Source organism: Rhinatrema bivittatum, chromosome 9 (assembly GCF_901001135.1).
Source record: "Rhinatrema bivittatum chromosome 9, aRhiBiv1.1, whole genome shotgun sequence".
NCBI classification, from domain to species: Eukaryota; Metazoa; Chordata; class Amphibia; order Gymnophiona; family Rhinatrematidae; genus Rhinatrema; species Rhinatrema bivittatum.
The window spans coordinates 134,186,918-134,208,639 of NC_042623.1; the positions used below are offsets into that span (position 1 = coordinate 134,186,918).

Here is a 21,722-nt window from a genome sequence, read left to right on the forward strand (position 1 = left end):
CGCATTCTGTTTCAAGGAGTGTGAGAAGCATGTGTAGCACACCTACCCTGCTTCAAATGGTGTGAGAGAAACACAGAGTACACCTGCTCTTCTCCAGCGCGAGAGGTATGTGTGTCACATCCATCCTGCTCTATACAGAGCAAGAAGCAGCTATTATACAACCATCCTGCTCTGCGGTGGGACGGGCACGTGTAACGCACACATGCACCCCGAGGAACATGTGACACAATCACTTGCTCTGTACAGAGTGTGAGATATGTAATATGTGCACTACTCCATACAGAGAAAGCCACGTGTTAACAAGTGCACCTTCTGCGGCAGAGTAGGGCAGTCACATACAATGCGTGTGAATCCTGTTCCCTAAAACGTGAGGGCTACATGCAAGATCTGCACCCTTTTCTATGTGGCATACGAGAAGCATGTGCAACAGGGTCACCTTCACCACATCCCGGAGAGGCACGGGAATACATGCACCCTGCATCATATACAGCGAGAGGCATGTGTAGCACATGCAGCCCCTTCTCTGGAGTGTGTGACAGGCAAAGATTTGAAGCCTGAAGTTTTTCTCCCTCCTCTGCTGCTTTTAAGACATTTTGACACTGTACTCCAGCAGGCCTAAAGTCTATTTTTAAGCCTCTTGGTATCGGAGAGCACATAGCTCTCTGTAATGGTATGTGTGCAAGTGCTTGCAACAGTTGGAACAGACTGACTTCCCCCCCCCCCCCCCCCCCTTCTCTCTGATACAAAGACACAATGCAAGGGCAGAAAGATAACATGGCATCACACACACACACACACACACACCCCCTCACCCGCCGCCAAACCTGAGCCTGCTGGAAGGATTTCAGCCGCTTCTTGAACCGAGATGGAAGGACAAAATCACAGCCCTTGGCTAGAAAAGCGAGCTCTCCTCGCAGGTCTGGGTCCCGTCGAAGAGACGTCTCCTTAATCATCATCTTGAAAGGGTGAAAGGTTGGCTCAATGCTGCTTTCGTGCTAGAGACCTGAGTTCCCTACAGGGGGAGCAGTTCTCACCAAAACAAAGCTTCAGAGAGTTTGGAGAGGACACAAGGGGTGAAATAATTGTAAAGTCTTTACTCCACTCCTTTTTTGGTTTTTTTTTTTGTTACAAATGATGAGCTGTAAGTTGTGTCTTGCTGTAGCCACCTCTAATATCTTCTTTTGCCACACTACAGCAAAGTCCATGCATCATATCCTCTCTCCTGGGGCAGTTGCCCTCCAACTACTGATATAGTCAGAGTCTCAGTTGCAGCACGGCCAGAGGATCCCAGCTCTTCCCAGAAACATGACCTCCTACAGGATCTGTACTCCTGCGGGCTATGTGTGACTGACAGTGTGTCCTGGGCTCACTCACAGGGAAAGGGGGGGGAGGGGAGCATCCATAGCATCATGGGAAAGGAAGCCCCACATAGGAGTGCTATAGTTAGACACACTGCAGAAGCAGCTAAATATATCTTGTGCCCTGGCACTGTTGACTCTATCTACTTCAGAGTACAAACGTGAAGCACAAGTCTGCATTATGCATTGAACCGGAAGTGCTAGGGCATGGGAGAGAGAGATGGCAAGCAGGGGAGATGCAATGGTGCTGCAACCCAGCCCCAGGCTTCTAGCTCTGGCCAAGTCATTGTAGCCAAGCTTTACTTTTCAGTGTTTATGTGAGAAATGACAACACCTTCTTTAAACAGAGTTGGAAGAAAGCAAATACAGCCCGGATACTGCACAAAGTCTGGTTTGAAGCGAGACCCAGCCACCTGGGGTCTTATCATTCAAAAATCAAGATGCCCTGAAAGCAGCCAAAGGAAGGTGTAACTAATTCATCAGGTTAAATACACAAACTCATTCAGATCCTCATTTACCTGATTATTGCTTTTCTGCAAATATCTTTATTGGTAATCCACCAATGTGAACATAAACATACCATGCAGCTATAAGGCATAAAGATATCCTCAGAGGAAGTACAATAACATTACAATCCATTCCAGTAGATAGTTTATCTATGCCTAGTTCAGTTTAGTTTACCTATTATTCTCTCCTTCATACTTAACTTTCATCCAGACTCATTTATCCCATGCATTCTCATTCATTATTTCTGATCCTATTTAGTAGCTATTCAGCTTATGAATCCATATTTCTTCTAAATTATACAATGTCAGTACTTTTTTTTTAATTACTCTTACAATTTTAAATAAGCCATTTTATTCCTTCTAGTCTTTTCATTCTCTCAAACATTAAGGGGGTAGTAGAAAGTAGTGGTGTGCGATATTTATAGCAGGGGATTCAGAACCAGTCCACGCTCCCCTTCCACATGCACCGCCTGCTTGCGCTCCCCCCACCCCCTCTCTCAACCCCCTCTCTCCTAGAGACAAAAGATACGTGGAACCCACATGGCATTAGGCCTGCTGTAATGTAATAGGAGTGGGCTTGGCCCTCAAAAAGCCTTGCAGAAGCAATTACAACATAGTAAACCTCCCATCCAAAAACAGCACTAACTGCCAGCATGAAAACTACAACATTACCTGCGAAACGGCAACACTGCAAATATTACATCAGGCTCCTAAACACCAATGTTGCTCCTATTTCGAAAACAGAACAAGCCAGGCTACCTAAAATACCCTTAAAATAAAAAAAATAAATACATGCCTAAAAATATTGTACAAAAGCTTTTAAAACTACACAAGTCCCTTCTTCAGATGTCAGATTAGAGACATTCAGATCTAAAGAAGGGTCCTATATTGTCTCATTAACTCACGCATAGTATTTTTGAATAATACTAACATAACTTCATTTAAAGCTATCCAGCTTGCCAAGAATAAATTTTACTCCAAGATACAATTCTGCCATATCAAAACAACGCTAACTCTCAAGACTCAAACAGTAACAACCCTACCCAGGAAAGAACAGCACTGCAAATATTACATCAGGCCCTAGAAGACCAATAAACCTTCTATTGAAAACAGAATAAGATGAACTGCTATTGACCCCTACTCAAAAACTGCAGAATGCTTCAGCTAGATCACACAGACAGACCCTTTCCAAAGGCAAAATAAAGAAATATAAACATCAATCATAAAAGTAAAACCATACTAATAAAAAGAATACATTTTTAAAAACTGATGAATATGACATTCACTAATAAAACCTCATAAAAATGTTTATAAAATTTCCCAAAATACCAATATAATATTTCAAAACAGCAGACATAACTGTCTCCTCCACACACATACATATGCAATGGCTCTCACCCACCCACCACATGTACCAGCTCTCTCTCTCTCTCACACACACACACAAATATAACAGCTCTTACCCAACCAAGCTCTCAGGTACACACACACACACAGAGGCAGTCATCCACCTACACCCACACATTGGCAGTCACATGTACACATGCAGTCTCTCACCTCCTCCCCACCAAACAGGTTGTCACCCACCCATCCCCACACTCTCTCAACACCCCCACACTCACAGCCTCTCTCACATACACCCCAGCACCACCTCTCACCCACAAATATGTATCCAGGCTCTCACTCACCCACCCAGGTAGTCATCCACACACACACAGGCTATCAACCTCTCCCCCACATACACAGGCATACACCCATGCAGTCACACATACACAAACAGGCTCTCACCCATACATACACAGGATGTCTCACACACGCACACTCACCCACCACGCACACACAGAGATGAGGTCCGCTGGTGGCCATCGCGCCTTCTCTCTCCCTTCAGCCTCTGCAGGATAGGCTCCGCGGTGGCCTGTGGAATTGTAGGGTGGGCGGCAGCAGGAGTCGCGTTTCTTCAAACATCATCCCCTGCTGTCACGGAGCTGGTCTCGTGGTAAGAGCTGCGAGACTGGCCCTGTGGCAGCAGAAGATGGCTTCTGAATAAACGCGACTCCAGCTGCTGTTGGAGGGTAGGGATGGTTTAGGGAATGTGGTGTTACTTGAACAGATTGGTCAGGGGTTTGGCTTATCCCTGCCAGATCTGATGTATAAAACTGGGGTGGCACTTGCCACTGTGTAGCAATGCCTGTGGGCTGGGGATTTACTGAAACTCCTGAAGGCCCTGACTGCTCGCTACTGTAAAAAATGCAGCAAATATGTGCATATGTTACACCAGTTTTCCAAGTGAACTTACATGCGTATGTTCATTTTGAAAATAATCTCATGAAAACTACTCACACACACACTTACTCTTGCTCATCTGTGCACAGAAAATTTTGGGGAAATTTATGCGCATATTTTTGAAAACTCCTTCCCAGTTTTGCCCCCAGGAAAGCCTCCGCTCAGTCCAGGTACAGAACATACCAGCTATGATCACCCACATATCAGGCAGGTGTAACAAGCCATTTCCATGAATAAAGCACTGCTTAATCCACATAAATGCTTCCAAATGTAGTTTCACTTGCTCTTGCCATACTGCAATTTGGTGAATTTTCTTCTTTCCAGCACAGTAAAAATAATATCACAGCAACAATTATAATCTTTTCATTACTTTAGACAACCAGTGTATTGTGGACATATTACCAAAATAAAATATCTTTTTTGGCCATTCAATATAGTTTTCTTTATTCAATTCAGAGCTCAAATGTGAAGCTTAAATGTGAATCTTTTCTCTACAATTTGTTAATTTTCACAAAATTACTTAAAGCATTCAGTGAACATATGTGTTAATATGTTTTGAATTTACATCTATTATGCATATTCACTGTTCCAAATTTCCATTTTGCAACCCTGTACCCTAGTGATTTATGATCTTCAGCCTTAGATGGATAACTTATCCGCCTAGTTAGTCCAGCTCAATAGAAGGTCTAAACTTAGATGGATAATACTTATCTGTCTAAGTGGCGATTTGTCCAGGGATAGTCAGCAGCATAGATGTGCTACAGAATATCCCATCTAAGTTAGTTGTGTATGTCTCTTCGGCTAACTTAAATAAACGGACAACTTTCGAATATTGACCCCGAGATTTCTGACTGACAAAGCTTTTGAATTTTTTCTACAAACAAATCAGCAAAATTCTGGCATTCCTGTACAGAATAAAACATAAGAACTTGAGAATGCAATTTTGGGTCATTCTAAGGTCTGAGTCCAGCATCCTGTCTTCAATTGTGGCCAATCCAGATCACGAGTACCTAGTAGATCTCATAAAGTAGATCTAATTCTTATTACTTAGTCCAAGAGTTAGCAATAGCTTTCTTTAGTCTACCTAGCTAATAATGTGTTATGGTTGTTTCCTCCTGGAGTAGCACATGGAGCGGTGCTGGGACCTGTGCTGTTTAGCATATTCATAAATGATTTAGAAAAGGGAACAATGAGTGAGGAGATCAAATTTGCAGATGACACAAAATTATTTAAAGTTGTTAAAATGACAGCAATTTGCGAGGAGCTTCATAAGGATCTTGTGAAACTAGGAGTGTGGGCAACTGAATAGCTGATGAAATTTAATGTGGAAAAGTGCAAAGTGATGCACATAGGGAAAAATAATCCCAAATGCAGATACATGATGCTGGGCTTTGTATTGGGAGTTACTATCCAGGAAAAGGAACATGGAGTCTTTGTGGACCATACGTTTAAATCTTCAGCTCAGTGCCATGATGTGACTGCACCTTAACTATTATGTGCCATTCTGGCTCCCCCATCTCAAGAAAGATTTAGCAGAAGTAGAAAAGATGCAGAGGAGGATGACAAAAATGATAAAGGGGATGGAACATCTCTCATATAATGAGAGACGATGCAGCTATGGCTCTTCAGCTTGGAAGAGAGATGACTGAAAGGGAACATGATGGAAGTTCATAAAATCACGAGTGGGGTGGAATACGTAAATAAAGGACAACTATTTACCCTTTCAAATAATACTAAAATAAGAGGACACTTCATGAAACAACCAGCAGATTCAAAACAAATCATGGAAAGCACTTTTTCACTTGATGCACTTATAAAGTTGTAGAATCTGTTGCCAGAGGATGTGATCAAAAACCCCTAAAAAAAACCCAAAAAAACCCTCCCACATTTTAAATGCTGAATGGGATCAATTAATCAATAAATACTGTTAATGCAATATTTACTAAGTGAGACCTTTGTATTATCGGGCAGTATACATTGTAACTAGCTCAACTGCAATTATTGTTGCTAGCCTGTATATATGCAGGTCCTATAGCTACAGGATCACTTCCTGCCACACCAAGGTGATAGTCTCCTGCCAGATGAGCTTACTCCTGCAATGCAGCACAAAGGCTGCTTGATTGGAGTTGGGACTATTCTACTGTGTCCTTTATATAACTCAGTCTGCCTCAGTTCCTCCAGGTCTGCCACTGATCTATAGATTGGACTCGTTTTCCGACAGCCAGAAGCTCTTTGCACTGGGTGCACACATAAAATCTCTCACCAACAGGTAGATAATTGTAAATGTGGTACTTATTGAAAAAGACTGGATACCCCCAACTTGCTGATGGACTTCTGTCTGCACTTTAATTTTATTCAACTGTTAAAGTTTTAAAAGTTGATTAAAGATTAGGTATGTTTCTCTAAGGGTTTTAAAACTATTTATTTGGTTTCTTTTAAATATGAATTCTTTTTATGAATAACCAGCATTTGTCAGGAAGTTGACAAATTAATTGTTGGGGCAACCAATTCCTTCACTATGACAAAAACTGTAGAGGTACACTCTAAGCTACCTTCATTTTCTGCTGATATTTTCCCAATATCTAACCTTATCTAAACCTAACATATATATATCTGCCAGGATCTTTCACACCCCTGATTACTGCACTTTAGCTCCCTTAGAACCAAAGTGAACTTGGGGAAGATCTCTCAAAACCTACCTCATGACTCTTCATAGGCCCTGAAAGGTATAATGCTGGGCAAGATTAGTATTCCAGCTTCTTATCAAACCTTCCAACAAATCAGAGGAGCCAAAGTCAATACTTTCCATTGCTTCAGAGAAAATAGTAGGCAGAACCTTTTTCTTAAACTTTATAACTTAGTATCTTAAAGGAGCCATCAAACAAGAAAGGAATACCAAAATCAATGTAATCAAAAAATGATGAGACCAGCACATATGTTCCACCTCAAACTCTAGAATCTTCAAACATATGTATGGATAAAATTTCAGATTTAAAATATGCCCTGCAATGTGGATAGCCTGAGAAACTACCTGCATGAAATCCTGGATCATAAAAGATGATAATACAGTTTGAGTTTTACTCTCATCTGATAAATCTGCACAAACATTGAAATTCTGTTATGGCCCCGGGTCCTCCACTCACCTCGAGGCCGGCCCGGGCCGCTGCAACGCTGACAAGGCCTGTCCTGGTCTCAGCCATGCCGCTCCCTCTGCGAGGGAGATGCCGATGATCCCTTGTGTCTGGCCCCGCCCCCTAGGCGCGCGTGCACGCAGGGGCTCAGAACTTAAAGAGGCCAGCGCAGGAAACGACAAGGACTGCCTCCCGATGACGTCAAACGCTGCAGGCCTACTTAAACCCTACAGCTAGGCTCCTTCCCTGCCTTGCAACGAGGTTCGCTCTTCGGAGTTGCTAGTTGCTGTTCCTGGACTCCCATCTATCTTTGACTTCGGACTTCTGGCTTCTGACCCTGCTTCGTCCATTGACTCCAACTTCAGCTTCTGCCCCTGCTTTTGGCTTCGGACTTCTGGCTTCTGACCCTGCTTCATCCATTGTCTTCGGCTCCAGTTCTCTCGTTGTCTATAGGTAACCGGTTCTTCGCTTGCCCGGAGGATTCTCCTAAGTCCTAGCGGCCCAGGCTCTCACGGGTTCCTCCTGGGGGGGGGGGGCGCGGGCTTCCAAGGGTGAAGACTCTTCAGACCTCCTGGGCTCAGCCGCTTCCGTCGACCACCCCTTCGGCTGCTTCCCTGATCCTTGGTCGCATAGGATCACACCTAAGTCCAAGAGGTCTGGGTCCCTACTGCTCCTCCTGGGGGGACCTCAGGCTTCCAGTGGTGAAGCCTTCTTCGGAACATCTCTTCAGCACCGCCTCCCGGCTGCGACGCCCACTGTGGGCCCCCACAATGCAACACCTTTAGTCTCAGCCGGCCCAAGGGTCCACTACCCTAACAATTCTCCAGAATCAACAGCCAAGTGAAACCAAACTCAAGAGTTCAAGAAGCAAAGAGGTACCTGTTTCAGGTGGCAACAGACCATACAAAACACCTATTTGTTATTCTTGCCTAACAAATACGATACATTCTATTTAAAAAGGTTTGTTTCTTGTGCATTAATATTTTTCAGATATTTCAATGTTTCCATCATATCTCCCCTGCCTTACCTCTCCTTTAGGGTATACATGTTTAGATTTCTAAATTTCATCTCATAGGGCTTCTGATGCAGACCACACACCATTATGGATGCCTTTCTCTGGACTGCCTTTATCTTATCTCTATCCTTTCCAATGTATGGCATCCAGAACTGAACAAAGTAGACTAGGTTGATGCCTCACCAATGATCTGTACAGTGGCATTATCACCTCCTTTTTACTTCCAGTTATGCCTCTATCAATATACCCTAGCATCCCTCTAGCTCTGGTCACCACTGTCACGGCTACAGCTGGTGTTTGCTAACCAGGGGCGGATTTGGCCTATCGGGGGATCGGGCTTCCCCCGGTGGGCCGGTCGCTCCCATCACGTGATTTTTTTTTTAAACTTCCAGGCCAAAGACAAGAAGAGGGTCTGCTGGCGCTGCATCCCGGAGAGAAAACTGCGGGCTGGGCCACCGCGAGCAGTGGTATCCCGAGGGGAGCCAATGCCCCCGGGCGCAGGGAGGCTCATGCGGCGCTGCAACAGGCAGATCGGCAGGGCCATGGTGAGGCTCACCTCACCACGGCCCAAAGAAAAAGATCGCGTTTAAACGCACTAATGCTCCTCCTCCTTCCTGCTTGTGCGGCCCCGGAAGTAAACATTGCCGGAGCCGCGTGGGCAGGAAGGAGGAAGAGCATCAGCGCGTGCAGAAGAGGAGCAGCGCTTACGGGCCGCTGCAATGGCCAGAGAAGAGGAAAAGGCCCGGTAGCAGGGCCTCCACGGCCCGAGAAGATCAGGGCCATCGCTGCAGAGCCCATCCTGCGGCGACCTGCGAAGAGGAGGCCCAGAGGTGAGCGAGAGGCTGAGGATCTGTAGAGTTTGTGTGTGTGCGTGTATGAGATGAGAGTGTGTGTGGGAGTGAGGACCTGAATGTTTGCAGAGACAGCATGTGAAAGCCTCTGTGTGTGTGAGAGAGACAGCATGTGACAGTGAGCCTGTGTGTGTGTGTGAGTATGAATGATTGTATGAGAGAGAGCATGTGACAGTGAGAGCCTGTGCTTGAGCAAGACAATATGTGGGAGTGAGAGAGAGCCTGTCCGTGTGAGAGTCAGACAGCATGTGCAAGAGAGAGACTGTGGGTATGAATGATTGTATGAGACAGAGCATGTGAGAGTGAGAGCCTGTGCTTGAGCAAGACAGCATGTGGGAGTGAGAGAGAGAGCCTGTGTGTGTGAGAGTCAGACAGCATATGCCAGTGAGAGACTGTGTGTATGAATGATTTTATATGAGAGAGCATGTGACAGTGAAAGCCTGTGTGTGTGTGTATGAGAGAGAAATGCATGTGAGAATGAACCTGACTGTGTGTTTGAGGGAAGAAGATGGAGAGAAAAGAAACAGAAAAAAAGACAATATAAAAGGAATTGGCAAAAAAAAAAAAAAAAAAAGAAAGGAAAGGTGGGTAAAAAAAGCCTGTGACCAACCAATTAGAAAACTAAGATCAGACAGCAAAGGTAAAAAAAAAAAAAATTACTTTTTAGTGATTGGCACATGTAATCTTTGGGAATGTGCAAGAATAGCACTTTCTCTATGCGGATCTCACAATGTACGAGATCAGCATGGAGAAAGTGGAAGCCCACGGGGCCTTCAGAGGAGGCAACAGAATGGGCTTCAGTGTCAGTAGCAGCAATCGGCACCTCCCCAATAGCCATGTGGCATCAGTGACAGTGGCAGCAGAGGAATGAGAGAGATTCCGAGGTTGCTGGCAAAAGAGAGGGGGATCTGCCTTTAGTGTGTGCATGTGTATGAATGGGACTCTGCCTGGGGGTCTGTGTGTGTGAGAATGAATGTGTGCCTGCCTGGGGGATGGGGAGGGAGTGGTGTGAGAATTACTGGGAGCTTGCCTGGGTGTGTGTGTTTGTGTGTATGTGAGGGAGCCAGTAAGTGTGAGAGCATGAATGTGTATGAGAAAATCCAAGGGAGTAAGAGTTTGTATGTGGAGGGGGAGAGAGTGTCTTAGAGCCCGAGAGTGTTGTCAGTGTCTGTGAGAGCGAGAGGTTATGGTGGATATAAGAGCATGAATGTGCATGTATGTGACAGTGTATGTGCGAGAGAATTGGACATGCGAGTATGTGTGAGAGAGAGAGGATAACCTCCTAATCCTCGACAATATCAGGGTGACCGGAAATCAAGAGCTCCCACAGAAGGGGACAGCAGGGGCTTTTTAAAATCCTTTAGTTTTAATTATTTAATATTATTTGATGTCTGTTCTTTTTGAAATATTTTATTGGTGTTATATACAAATTTTTGAAAATTTCCCTGAGTTAAATTACTGGAAGTTCTGTTCATCAGCAGTTTTGAAATATATATTTTTAGTATGATTTTCCTATTGTGATGTTTTATAGTTCTTGATTTTATTGTTTGATGTTTTATGAGGAATGATGGTATTTTCTGTTTTTCCATTGCTGCATTACATACAGTCTAACTTGTTGTGATTTCTAGTTCAGTTTGTCTGTGCATATTTTATGGTCCCTTTATTCTGTATTTGGTGACTCACCAAATTGTATGTGTAATTGGGTACCCATGGGCCAGTATAGAGAAAAATCCCCCGGGCCACTATTTTCCCACAATCCGCCCCTGTTGCTAACCCCCAGCAAAGGAGAAGGCTAAACTCAGGAATAACAGGTTCGAACAGAAATGGGACTGGCCTAGCACCAGAGATCTTCTGCCCGTAACGGCCACTTCTCCCTCAGATTGAGCCTTCATGTTCTGGTGGTTGCAGGATGTAAATCACACATAGATAAAAGGCACCCAACTAAAATGGCAGGACTGGAACAAGAAAAAAAGGATGCCCAGTAAACAAGATAGACAAGAATAACAGTAGGGGAGCGTGGCGATGATTTCACCCTGAGTGGACGCTCCTAGGCCCTGCTCCCTCGGGATCTCCAGTATAATATTAATCTGCTGCCTTAAAATGCAGTTTCTGTTTATAATTTGTGTATTTGCGGGCTGAAGAATTCAAGGACAATCCTCTATTAAAAAACAAAAAACGAGATGGCGAGCAGATCATGAAGATTGGGCATAAATAAATCAGCTGGCACGGAGGACAAAATAGCTTGAAGCTGAACCTATTCTGGAAGGCCTTTTTGAAGCCACATTGAAAGACTTAACGTGTGCTGTGCTGGCGGCGATAACGGATCAATTGCAAAACTTACAAGCATCTGTTGGGGATCTCTGAGGCAAGGTTGAGACATATAATGCAACGCTTTTTGGCGTAAATAATAAAGTTAGCGACCATGATGATGCATTGAGTGCCTCACCAGCATGACTGCGGAACTTTGGGAAAAAAATAAGCAGCTGGAGGACAAGCTTGATGAGTGGGAAAATCACAGCTGACATAACAAAGTTGAAGAGCCTGAAAATATACAAGGTGAGGAACTATTACATTTCTGTGAAAAGTGGCTGCCGGAAGGACTCCAGATATCGATGGTAGATGAAAGATTTTAGCTGAACAGGTGCACTGGCTTGGTGCCAGAGGGCCAAATCCAGGTAGGCCTTGACAAGTCATAGTTAAATATCTCAATTTCATGGATAAGACCAAGATTTTAATGGCTTACTGCAAAATTCTGGAAGTCAAGTATGGAAACTCCAAGCTTTGGATTTTCCCTGATTTTTTCACTAAAGTTCAAGCTGCCTGGAAAGAATTTACCCATTATTGCAAGCAGCTGTTTCAGAAACAGGTGTGATTTTCCCTGAAATTCCCTGCTCGACTGAAGGTCTTTCATCAAGGTGAAACCAAGTTGCTCACAACTGCTAGAGAAGCTAAAACCTTTGTTGACTCTGTACAATGATTGAGGGGAATGTTTTAGATAATGGCAATGTGATAAAAGCTGATGAGAAAGCCTGAAATAACAACCTGTTTGCAACCTCAGTGAAAAGCTTTGGGACAATTGTGCTGCGGGAAAGAACCAACTGTTAGTATGTGCATCTTTTCCTTTAATATGCTAGTGGATGGCATCAATGGAGTTTGCAAGCCGTGATTGCAAGCTCAAGCTTGCGCATGCATTGAGCTTTCAAACTCTCCTCTTGTTAGGATGAAGCCCAAGAGAAATTTTTGAACTAAGCAATCATAAAGCTGATGTCAATTATGATGACTAACTTTTGGATTTGTGACTTTGCAAGCTGATCATATTGCATGCTGACATAATCACCACTGACCCCAGGAGGCCTGGGGGGGAGGACAGTGCAAGTATTGGTGAGGTGAGAAGAGGGCACTCGGCATTGAGAAGAAAATGTGGAATGCTCTTCATCAGGGATTAGGGCTATTGCTATGGGTGGAAATGGGAGGGTTTTGGGGTGGGGAGGGTGATAATTGGTACTGTATGACAAGACTGAGGCAGAGTAAACACAAATAGCAGAAGGCTACAGATAAGACAAGCACAAACCAGAAGACCACGCTACTTGGGCCAGAATGCAGGGCCAAACAGAATTGGAACAACCGAACAGGACAGGACAAGCACACAGAACAGAAGGTCATGATACTTGGGCTAAACATGCAGAACAAGGCAAGGCAAGGCAAGGCAAGGCTAAGAATCAGAACATGAATCACAACAGAGTAAGGGAACTCCACACTGAACCAGGTTGCTTGGTTTATCAATGAGCCTCCTATTTGGGACAATATCAAAAGCTGTGCTGAAATCCAAGTAAACCACAGCAAGTGCACATATACTTGATCTAATTCTCTAGTCATAAAATCAAGGAAATCAATCAGATTCACTTGACATGATCTGTCTTTGGTAAACGTATACTGCCTTGAATCCTACAATCCACTGGACTGTAGATAGTCACTATACTCTCCTTCAGTACAGTCTCCATTAATTTTTCCACCAACAACAATATCAGAAGGGATATTAATTTCCAAACTTCTCTCTATTCCTACTTTAATGAAGAGGGACTCTGTCCGCACTTCTCGAGTACCGTGGAATCACTCTCATTTACAAAGTCTTAATGAATAGTGGATCTGCCAGAATCTCCTCTGTTCTCCATTTGTATTCTAGAATGTAACCCTGATGACCCCAAGGCTTTGTCTACTTAAACTTTTGTTAGTTGTATATACTCTCTTCTGTAAATGCTGTTTTATTCACCTCACTCCCATATTTATCCTTGCCTGACATCAGCTGTCCTTCTCCAAACTCTTCTTCAGGGAAAATCGAACAGAAATATTTGTTTAGCATTTCCCCTTTTTCCTCATCTCTTTCTAAACATTGCTACTCATCTCTTCTCAGTCTTACAATACTACTTATGCATTTCTCCTTTCACTGACATATTACTTCACTTTGCCTCTTTAGCTACCTTTTTTTCCTCTTGGACTTTTGACGTCCTGACTTCTTTTTCTGCTTCATTAAACTTTAGCAGATATGTTTTTCTGTATTCTTTTTGAGAACTATTATATTTTTGAATGCTCTTTTTGCTCTTATTCTTTCAGTCACCTCTTTGGTTTCCTTTCCTTCTTATTTTTATGTACTTTCCTGACATAAAGATCTGTTGTCCTTGCTATAATACCCTTTTGTTTAATCAACTATTCTTTCACTTCATCTATCCCCTCCAACTTGTCTGGATCTCCTTAAGTTACTTCCTAATTATACCAAAGTTGATATTTTTGAAATCCAGGACTTTGAGCTTTGAATGACTCATCTCCAAACTGGCCATTCTGTGGTCTTCAGGTTGGTGCCTACCTGTATACAGGAATGTATTTCAGTGCTGAGATACAGAGGGGATATTAATGGGCACAGTGCCGAAACCCAGAAGGGTATTAATGGATATAGGGATGTATTCCAATGCTAAAACACATGTAACCATCAGGAATAAATTCCTCAATGAGGGCTCCAAAGGCACACACTTAAGATTCCTGTGGCCTATACTTCTTCTCCCCATCACTGTTCAAAAGCCCAAAGCTGATTCCAGGATCCCCTATAGGGAGGGAGAATGCTCTCTAAGGCACTAGGCAATTACTCCATTTTAATAAAGTAATAATCATGCTGGAGTCTAAAAACAAATTCTAACATAACTTTTACTGAATTGATGGCAGGAAATATGAGTTTCTTTGGTAAACCCATTGTTTACACAAATTTGATAAATCTGTGACTCTGTAGTTTGTTCTTTTAGTTAGTAGTCCAAAACAGATTTGTCTCTCCCAAGTTTGAAGCTTCCTCTAAAGCAGTGGTTCTCAACCCTGTCCTGGGGACCCCCCCAGCCAGTTGGGTTTTCAGGATATCCACAATGAATATGCATGAGAGAAAATTTGCATGTTATGGAGGCAGTGTATGCAAATTTTCTCTCATACATATTCATTGTGGATATCCTGAAAACCCGACTGGCTGGGGGGGTCCCCAGGACAGGGTTGAGAACCACTGCTCTAAAGGATGACAATAAGGATGGGTAGCTGGTCCCAAAATTACTTCCCAGTTCTCAATACCTCAACTCTGAAGTCTTGAAAACACATCTTCACTCTCCTCTAATGACAAATAGTCCATTTGAAACCAGTAGGGTACCTCTCTCCTTATCCTTGAATATTTGAATGATACACATATTGGATGCTCACTGGTGGGGTGCCACTCTTCTTTTTACTTCCTATTCCTGTCCTCCTTACAAGAATGGATAAGTATCCATTCCTCCTGTTTAGCAATGAATCTCTCAGGATGAGAGACTCCGCTATAAACTCCAAATTTCTCCTCATACAAAAAATTAGAAAGAAAGGTGGATAAAAATTTCTTTTAGTAAAGCCGCTAAGTAAAGACAAGAACATATTTCTTACTTCCAAAAAAGGAATTACTAAAATAAAGAGAAAAAGAAACACCATAAATAAATCTCCTTGGAAAACTGAACTAAAAATCTATACCCTCTCTAGATGCTTCTCCCTTTTATAGATGGTTTAGTCGTTTTAGCAGAGACCCACTGGAGCTCTACATTCAGAAAAAGTATTCATAAATACAGTGATTTATTTCAGTGCTGAGACACCAATGGGGAATATATGAAGATGGGCATATATTTTAGCACCAAATTGGTGACACGGTGCAGAATCTCTCGGTCTTTATCCATTTTACAAACCATATTTTTGTGTATTGTTTCTATGTACACTAGATAGTAAATCCCTGTGTCTGAAGCAAACAATTTCTTTATAAAGTTCAATACAACTGCAAGCAGAGCCAGCCAAAGACTCCTATTTTGCTTCTTTAGCCCAAGGTTCTTCTGTTTCCTAACATTCCCCACATCTCACATCTATCCCATACAGATCCACTGCATACAATTTTTTAACATTTGATGCTGATGCAGCGAACAGTCTGACCTAGCATTTCCAACCTCTCCTTCCTTCCTGACTCTGTCAATCCCCCCCCCCCCTTAGCTAACTAAACAACAGCTGCTTTCTGAATACCAACACTTCAACATTCCACAGCAAGCAAGAGCCTTGCTGTAGGAGAAGCCTCTCCTCTTGCCACACACATAATCAGAGCATAGTACTTTTATTTAAATTTCAAAGCTCTGTTCCTCCTTTTATGATTAGATAGTCACTTTAAAGTGTATTAAAATAAGATGAAGGGTAGTCTAGCAGCGAGAGAGAGGCTTTTCAGTTTTTTGCAGAGTGCCACAGGTATGGTTATCTCCCAGCTGGCAAGAGGTCGTATGTGTGTGTGCTAAGTGCAAAGCGCTCCAAGCCTTAAAGAATGAGACCGATCTCTGGAGGCTAGAGTAGCAGACCTGGAGGAGCTAAGGGAGACATAGCAGAGAAGTCCCACCTCCAATCTGGTAGCCTCTGTGCTGCTTTGGAGAAGAAAGGTCACCTGGAAGAAGAGCATTCATCTTGATGAGGCAGGAAGCAATCCTGTAGCTTAGACCTGCTCTCAAGGTGATGTAGTATCCACTTGCACACAGGATAGGTCTCCACGAGCAGGTGCCCAGAGGGAAAGGACGGCCATTTTAGTTGGCGATTCAATTATTAGGAAGGTTGATAACTGGGTGGCTGGTGGACACGAGGATTGCTTGGTAACAATGCCTACCTAGTGTGAAGGTGGCGGACTTCATGTCTTTGAAGGCCCTGTGAGTGGAGAAGAGAATATGATTAGCTTGAAGAGAGCGAGTAGGAGACACCCCAAAAACAGCCTTTAAGGGGAAGGGAAAGAGTAAGTCCTGCTCTATGGAAAGCCAGCATGGAGAGTCAGATAAAGTTAACAAAGAGGAGAGCCAGTGATAACCCTGTTATAAAATAAAGACCTGGTGATAGCTATAAAAATCTGGAACGTTAACTCCCCTATGGCTTTTATCAGCCTTCAATTTGGCGAGAGCAATGCGAGGGGATTTTTGATGCCAAAGAAATTGGGTAAATAAGCGATCCACTTGTGCATAAAAATCTCTATAAAAAAAAGATTGGGACCATGGAATGGACAAAATTAAAACGAGGGGCAAGCACCATCTTAATAGTATCAAGATGACCCTACCAAGTTAAGTTCAAAGGAGACCACTGAAGGGTGGAATCAAGTAACATAGTCAGAAGAGAAATTTCACAGTGAGTCAGGGTGTCAGACAGGTCCTGGAATTAAGTAATGGTCAAATATTTAATACCTTTGTCTGATAAATGGAATGGGAAAGCTGAGATATCTATGTGAGACCCTAGGGGATTCAGCAAAAGAAGCTCAGTTTTTGCCAGTTTACACAGTATCCAGAAAACAAAGAATAATTAGAGATAATAGAAAACAAAGGGGGAAGAGAAGAGATGGGATTAGCAATGATTAACAAAACATCATCTGCATATGCCAAACATTTATAGGTCTCAGAACCGAGAACAATACCTTCAATAGCAGGGTTATTACGAATAGCCAATTACAGAGGTTCCAAAGCCAAGTTAAAAAGAAAAGGGGATAAGGGACAACCCTGTCTTGTACCCCTAACGTACATAACACAGGGAGATATTCAATTGTTGAGATAAAAAAATGCTGAAGGGCGATGATATAGCAATTGGATCCATGATAAAAAGGATGGACCAAAGCCAAACGACCGTAGCGTTTCCAACAAGTAAGGCCACGCGACCCTGTTGAATGCTTTTTCAGCATCCAAGAAGAGAGCTATAATCGGGGCTGAGGAGAATTTAGCCAGTACTTGAATATGAAAAAACATCCGAGCATTATAGGAGATAAGACAATTTTTAATTAAATCTGATTGGTCAGGATGGATAAGAACCCCCTTTATTGCTATCAACCTAGAGGCAAGAATTTTAGCAAATAGCTTACAGTCCATGTTAAAAAGGGAAATAAGTCTATAGTTAGAGACCAACTGAGGGTCCCTCCCTGGCTTTGGAATTACAACAGTACAGGTCTCTGAAAAAAAGGAGTTAAACTCAAGGTAAGAAGGTATAGCAGTGAAACAACTAAGAAATTTGGGAACAAACAATTTTTAACATGAGCGATAGAAGTCCACTGTAAAATCATCAGGTCCAGGCACCTTCCCCCTTCTTTCAAAGCAGCCAGTGCAGCAGAGATTTCAGCTGAGGTGATAAGACGATCCACAGCCTCCATTTGATCCAGCATAAGAGTTGGACGAGATAACTGTGAAAGAAGAAAGTTCAGAAGAATATAAAGTGGAACAGAAGTCACTAAATGATTGTAGAATATCAGAGTCAGAGAAAAGTAGATCTCCATGCTGTGATTTAATCCCATGAACACATTTCCATTCTTGCTTTTTCTTCAAATAGGTAGCCAATAAGTGGCTGTACTTATTATTTTCAGCATAGTAATGGACTTTTTGGAGAAAGAGACATTTCCCAGCATGGAGACTCAAAAACTTGTTATATTCATAGCAAGCTTGTAAAAGTGGAGGGAGATTGTGTGAAGAAGGATGAGAGATATGGTCCCATTCCAATCAGGCCACTAGGTTTTGTAGCTTAAAGAGTTCCATCTATTGCAACTTCTTCACCCTAATATTATAACTAATGATATCTCCCTGGATGGTGGCTTTGAAGGCAGCCCAAATTGTAAGAAGGGCAACATCTGGAGTATCATTATAAGTGAAGTACTCAACAATCTTAGCTTGAAGAAATTCATGGAATGTGGTATCTTCCAAGAGGGCAGAGTTAAATTGCCATAAATGATCTTCCGCAGAGGGGGAAGGCAAGGCTAAGTAAGGTAAGGGTAACCGCTGTATGGTTTGACACCAACAGAGGTTGAATAGAAGCAGAGGTAATATTAGTAACTAAGGAGCTTGAGACCAAAAAATAATCAATATGTCAATACGTAGAGTGAGGGGGGAGAAGAATGTATAATCCTTATCAGTAGGGTGAAGAAGGCGCCAGGGTTTTGCCAGGTTAGCAGTTTCCATCTGACTATGAAGCACTTGGTAGGATTTGGTATACAAGATTTTAGTGAAGGATTGTTTATCTAATAGGAGATCCAAGGCCTGATTAAAGTCAATCCCTTTCACCAGGCAAGCAGAACCTGCCCCATGAGCTGTGAGGAGATACCATGAAAAAACACAAGATCATCGGCATTGGGAGCATAGAGGGTAAAAAAAAGGAACTGGATAGATCCAAAGGTGGTTGTAACAGAGACCCAGCGACATTCAAGATCAGCGGCAGTAAGAGCTGCTTGGACACCTAGATTTTTGTGAAATAAAATTGCTACTCCACATTTTTTGGGAAACACATGACTGAAAAAAACTTTCCCAACTTAAGCCTGTTTTAATTTAATAGATTCTAGGGAAAAGAGATGAGTTTCCTGAAGATGACAAAATCAGCATGAAAGGAATGCAAATAAGACAGTATTTTCTTGCATTTAATAGGGTGCGAAAGACCATTGACATTAAGAGAAATGACTTGTAAAATAGAAATCGAAGCCATAATGTAGAGAGGTGTAAAAAGAGAAAGCACAACTTCCCTGATGAGGGATAGAACCACAATTAGGTTTCAGAGAGAACAAGCAACATAAATAAAATAGAAACAGAAGGACAAATACAAGAATAAAGAGCAGAGGACAGGGTGGAGAAGAAGACCAAAGCCAAACTAGTGGCATGGAAAGGAAATGAGCCTCCAGGTAGGACCAGAAGCTGAACAAGATCCAGCCGCAATGAAGGTAAGAAAAGAAAAAGAATTGCCCAACCACTGCAAAAGGGAATGAAAAACTTGACTGGAATGCGTCCAATCAAAAAAAAGAAAAACAAGGATTGCCAGATAACATTCTGTGGAGAAAAATAAAAGGAAATCAAAAGGAAAGGAAAAAATTAGCCAATCTTCAGGCAAGGAGACCATGACAAATATTTAGAAGATGTCAATAAGATCTTTGTTGGTCAAAAAAGAAAAAGTACATGTCCTGCTTCAAGTCGAAGATTCCGGCATGACTTAGGTAGTAAATGTCCAAAACTAAAAGTGAAACAAGGATAGCATCACAAAAAAAAAAAAGAAAAATAATATGGTGAAGCCTAATGTGAGTTGCTACGAAGCAAATCTTTGGCTGATGCAGTGAGAAGAGAGAGACAATCCAACAGCGGCCTAAAAAAGTCAGGTCGCCATCCCAGATGAAGATTCCATCAATGAAAGGAAGGCCTCCAATTCTGCAGGAATCTCAAAAGTTTTAGTCTGGTTGTGGCACATAATCTGCATTTGCGCAGGGTATAAAAGACTGTACCGAGCTCCCAAGGCCTGCAATCTAGGATGAAACGCCAAAAAGGCTTTTCTTTTAGCCGCCATAGTCTTTGCAAGATTGGGCACAGAAAGCAGGGTATATCCTTGAAACTCCAGAATAAATCCTCCACCCTGGCTGACTGTAGCCAGTGGCTCTCTCCGGTTGGGAAGGCCGGCAACAGTGGAGTTATGCAGTGATATTGAAAGATAGCTTTACATGTTCATTCATTACGACAAATACAAAAGAAACAAAGAAGGTAAGGGTTTGGCAAACTGCTTCGCTAAAAGATGGCTCAGTATCAAGTTAAAGGCTGGAGTTCTATGTTCAGTGCCAAGGGAAGAGTATAGAGCATTAAGGGGTAGATTTTCAAAGCAGTGCACATACATGGACGTGCCGATTTTATAACATGTGCGTACTGGCGCGGTCATGTTATAAAATCTGATGGCCGTGCGCACATGCGTGCCAGATTTTAAAATCCGTGCACGCATGTGCAGGTGGCAGGTGCAAGGGGGCCAAATTTTCGTAAAATATATGTGGTGACGCAATCGGGCAGTCCCCAGTTCCCTCCCAGCCCGCTCCAATTAAGGACCGGACTGGGAGGGAACTTCCTACCCCCCCCTACCTATACTTCCACCCTCTTACCCTCTCCTCCCCACCCTTCCCTAAATTTTTTATTTTATTATTTACTGGTCCTCTGGAGCAGAATCAAGTTTCACACACTGGCCTGCTGCTGGCGCACACTTCCCAGCAACAATGGCTAATGGCCACTGTCATGGGTGGCCTCCATCCCGCCCCACCCCTTTTTCAGGGCCTGGCACTTGTGTGTGTACTGGGGTTTACGCGTGTGGCCAAGCCCATTATAAAATGCACGCTGCGCGCAAGGCCCAACCACACACACAAACCCCAGTTTTTACACATGTAGGCCTTTGAAAATTTGGCCTTAATTGTCTGAAGTCTGTTGGCCTAGGAACTAATGTGAGCCATCGGGGATGGTTTGTTTAGTCCATGGCTCGGCTGGCTTAACACCCAAGTTTTCAGTTAGTAACAGAATGCCAGATTGTTATGTTTTGTAAAGTGTGAACTCCTGGGCCGAGGTGAGAGGTGTCTCCGCGGCCTCAGCGACGTCAGATACAGCTGTAAATAGAGTCTTTATTGAAGGAAAAGAAAGGCACAACCCACGGAGCGGGGAATGCAGTAAAGTGCAGTCTTGGGCAGAGGGGTATACCTACAGGCGATACCTCAGATGAGAAGACCCGGTAGTGACCCGCGGAGTGGGGTATGCCAGGAAGTCTTGCAGCAGTTGAGTAATACCTCAGACGTGCAGATCCGGTAGTGGCTGCAGAGCGGGGTACGCCGGAGATGTGTCTCAGTGACGGTAGTGAGAAGGTTGTCCGAGGTGCAGGAACCTCAATGAGGTTCCCGTAGCGGTGGTGCGGTAATGACCTGCAGGCAGGGCATACCAGCGTGGTTCCTTCTGGGATGAAGAGGCAGTGGCCCGAGGCATGGGGTACACCTTAGAGGATCCCACAACGAGGTTTAGGAAGTTGAAGTCCGTAGAATAGGTACTCACAGTAGGTAGTTCCAGAAGAGGTCCAGGGGAGCAGGACAGAAGCAGTCCAAGGCAGAAGGTCCTCCGAGGAGCGGATAACCAGAGATGAAGGAGGGAGCCCGAGGAGTGAGTACCCAGAGTGTCTCACGCCAAATGTTGAATCTGGAACCGGAAGTCCAAGGAGCGGAATTCAGCAAGAGGGAAATCCTTGCTAACTTGTCTAAGCGAAGGGCCAGTTTT

At 43.3% G+C, this 21,722-nt stretch overlaps 1 protein-coding gene across 7 annotated transcripts in view; it reads right to left on the reverse strand.

Annotated features, from left to right (window-relative positions):
* PPP2R3A (protein phosphatase 2 regulatory subunit B''alpha) overlaps nucleotides 1–21,722 on the reverse strand; it is a 435,163-nt gene that overhangs the window by 180,759 nt on the left and 232,682 nt on the right. The window contains exon 1 of one of the 7 annotated variants that reach the window (XM_029615757.1): nucleotides 825–1,329. The exons of 5 other annotated variants lie outside the window; for them this stretch is intronic. In XM_029615757.1, coding sequence (XP_029471617.1) covers nucleotides 825–956 — 132 coding nt within the window. In that variant the 5' untranslated portion in view covers nucleotides 957–1,329. Of the gene's footprint in view, nucleotides 1–812; nucleotides 1,330–21,722 lie in introns of those variants that run through there. One more of the 7 variants, XM_029615756.1, reaches the window with a different exon arrangement.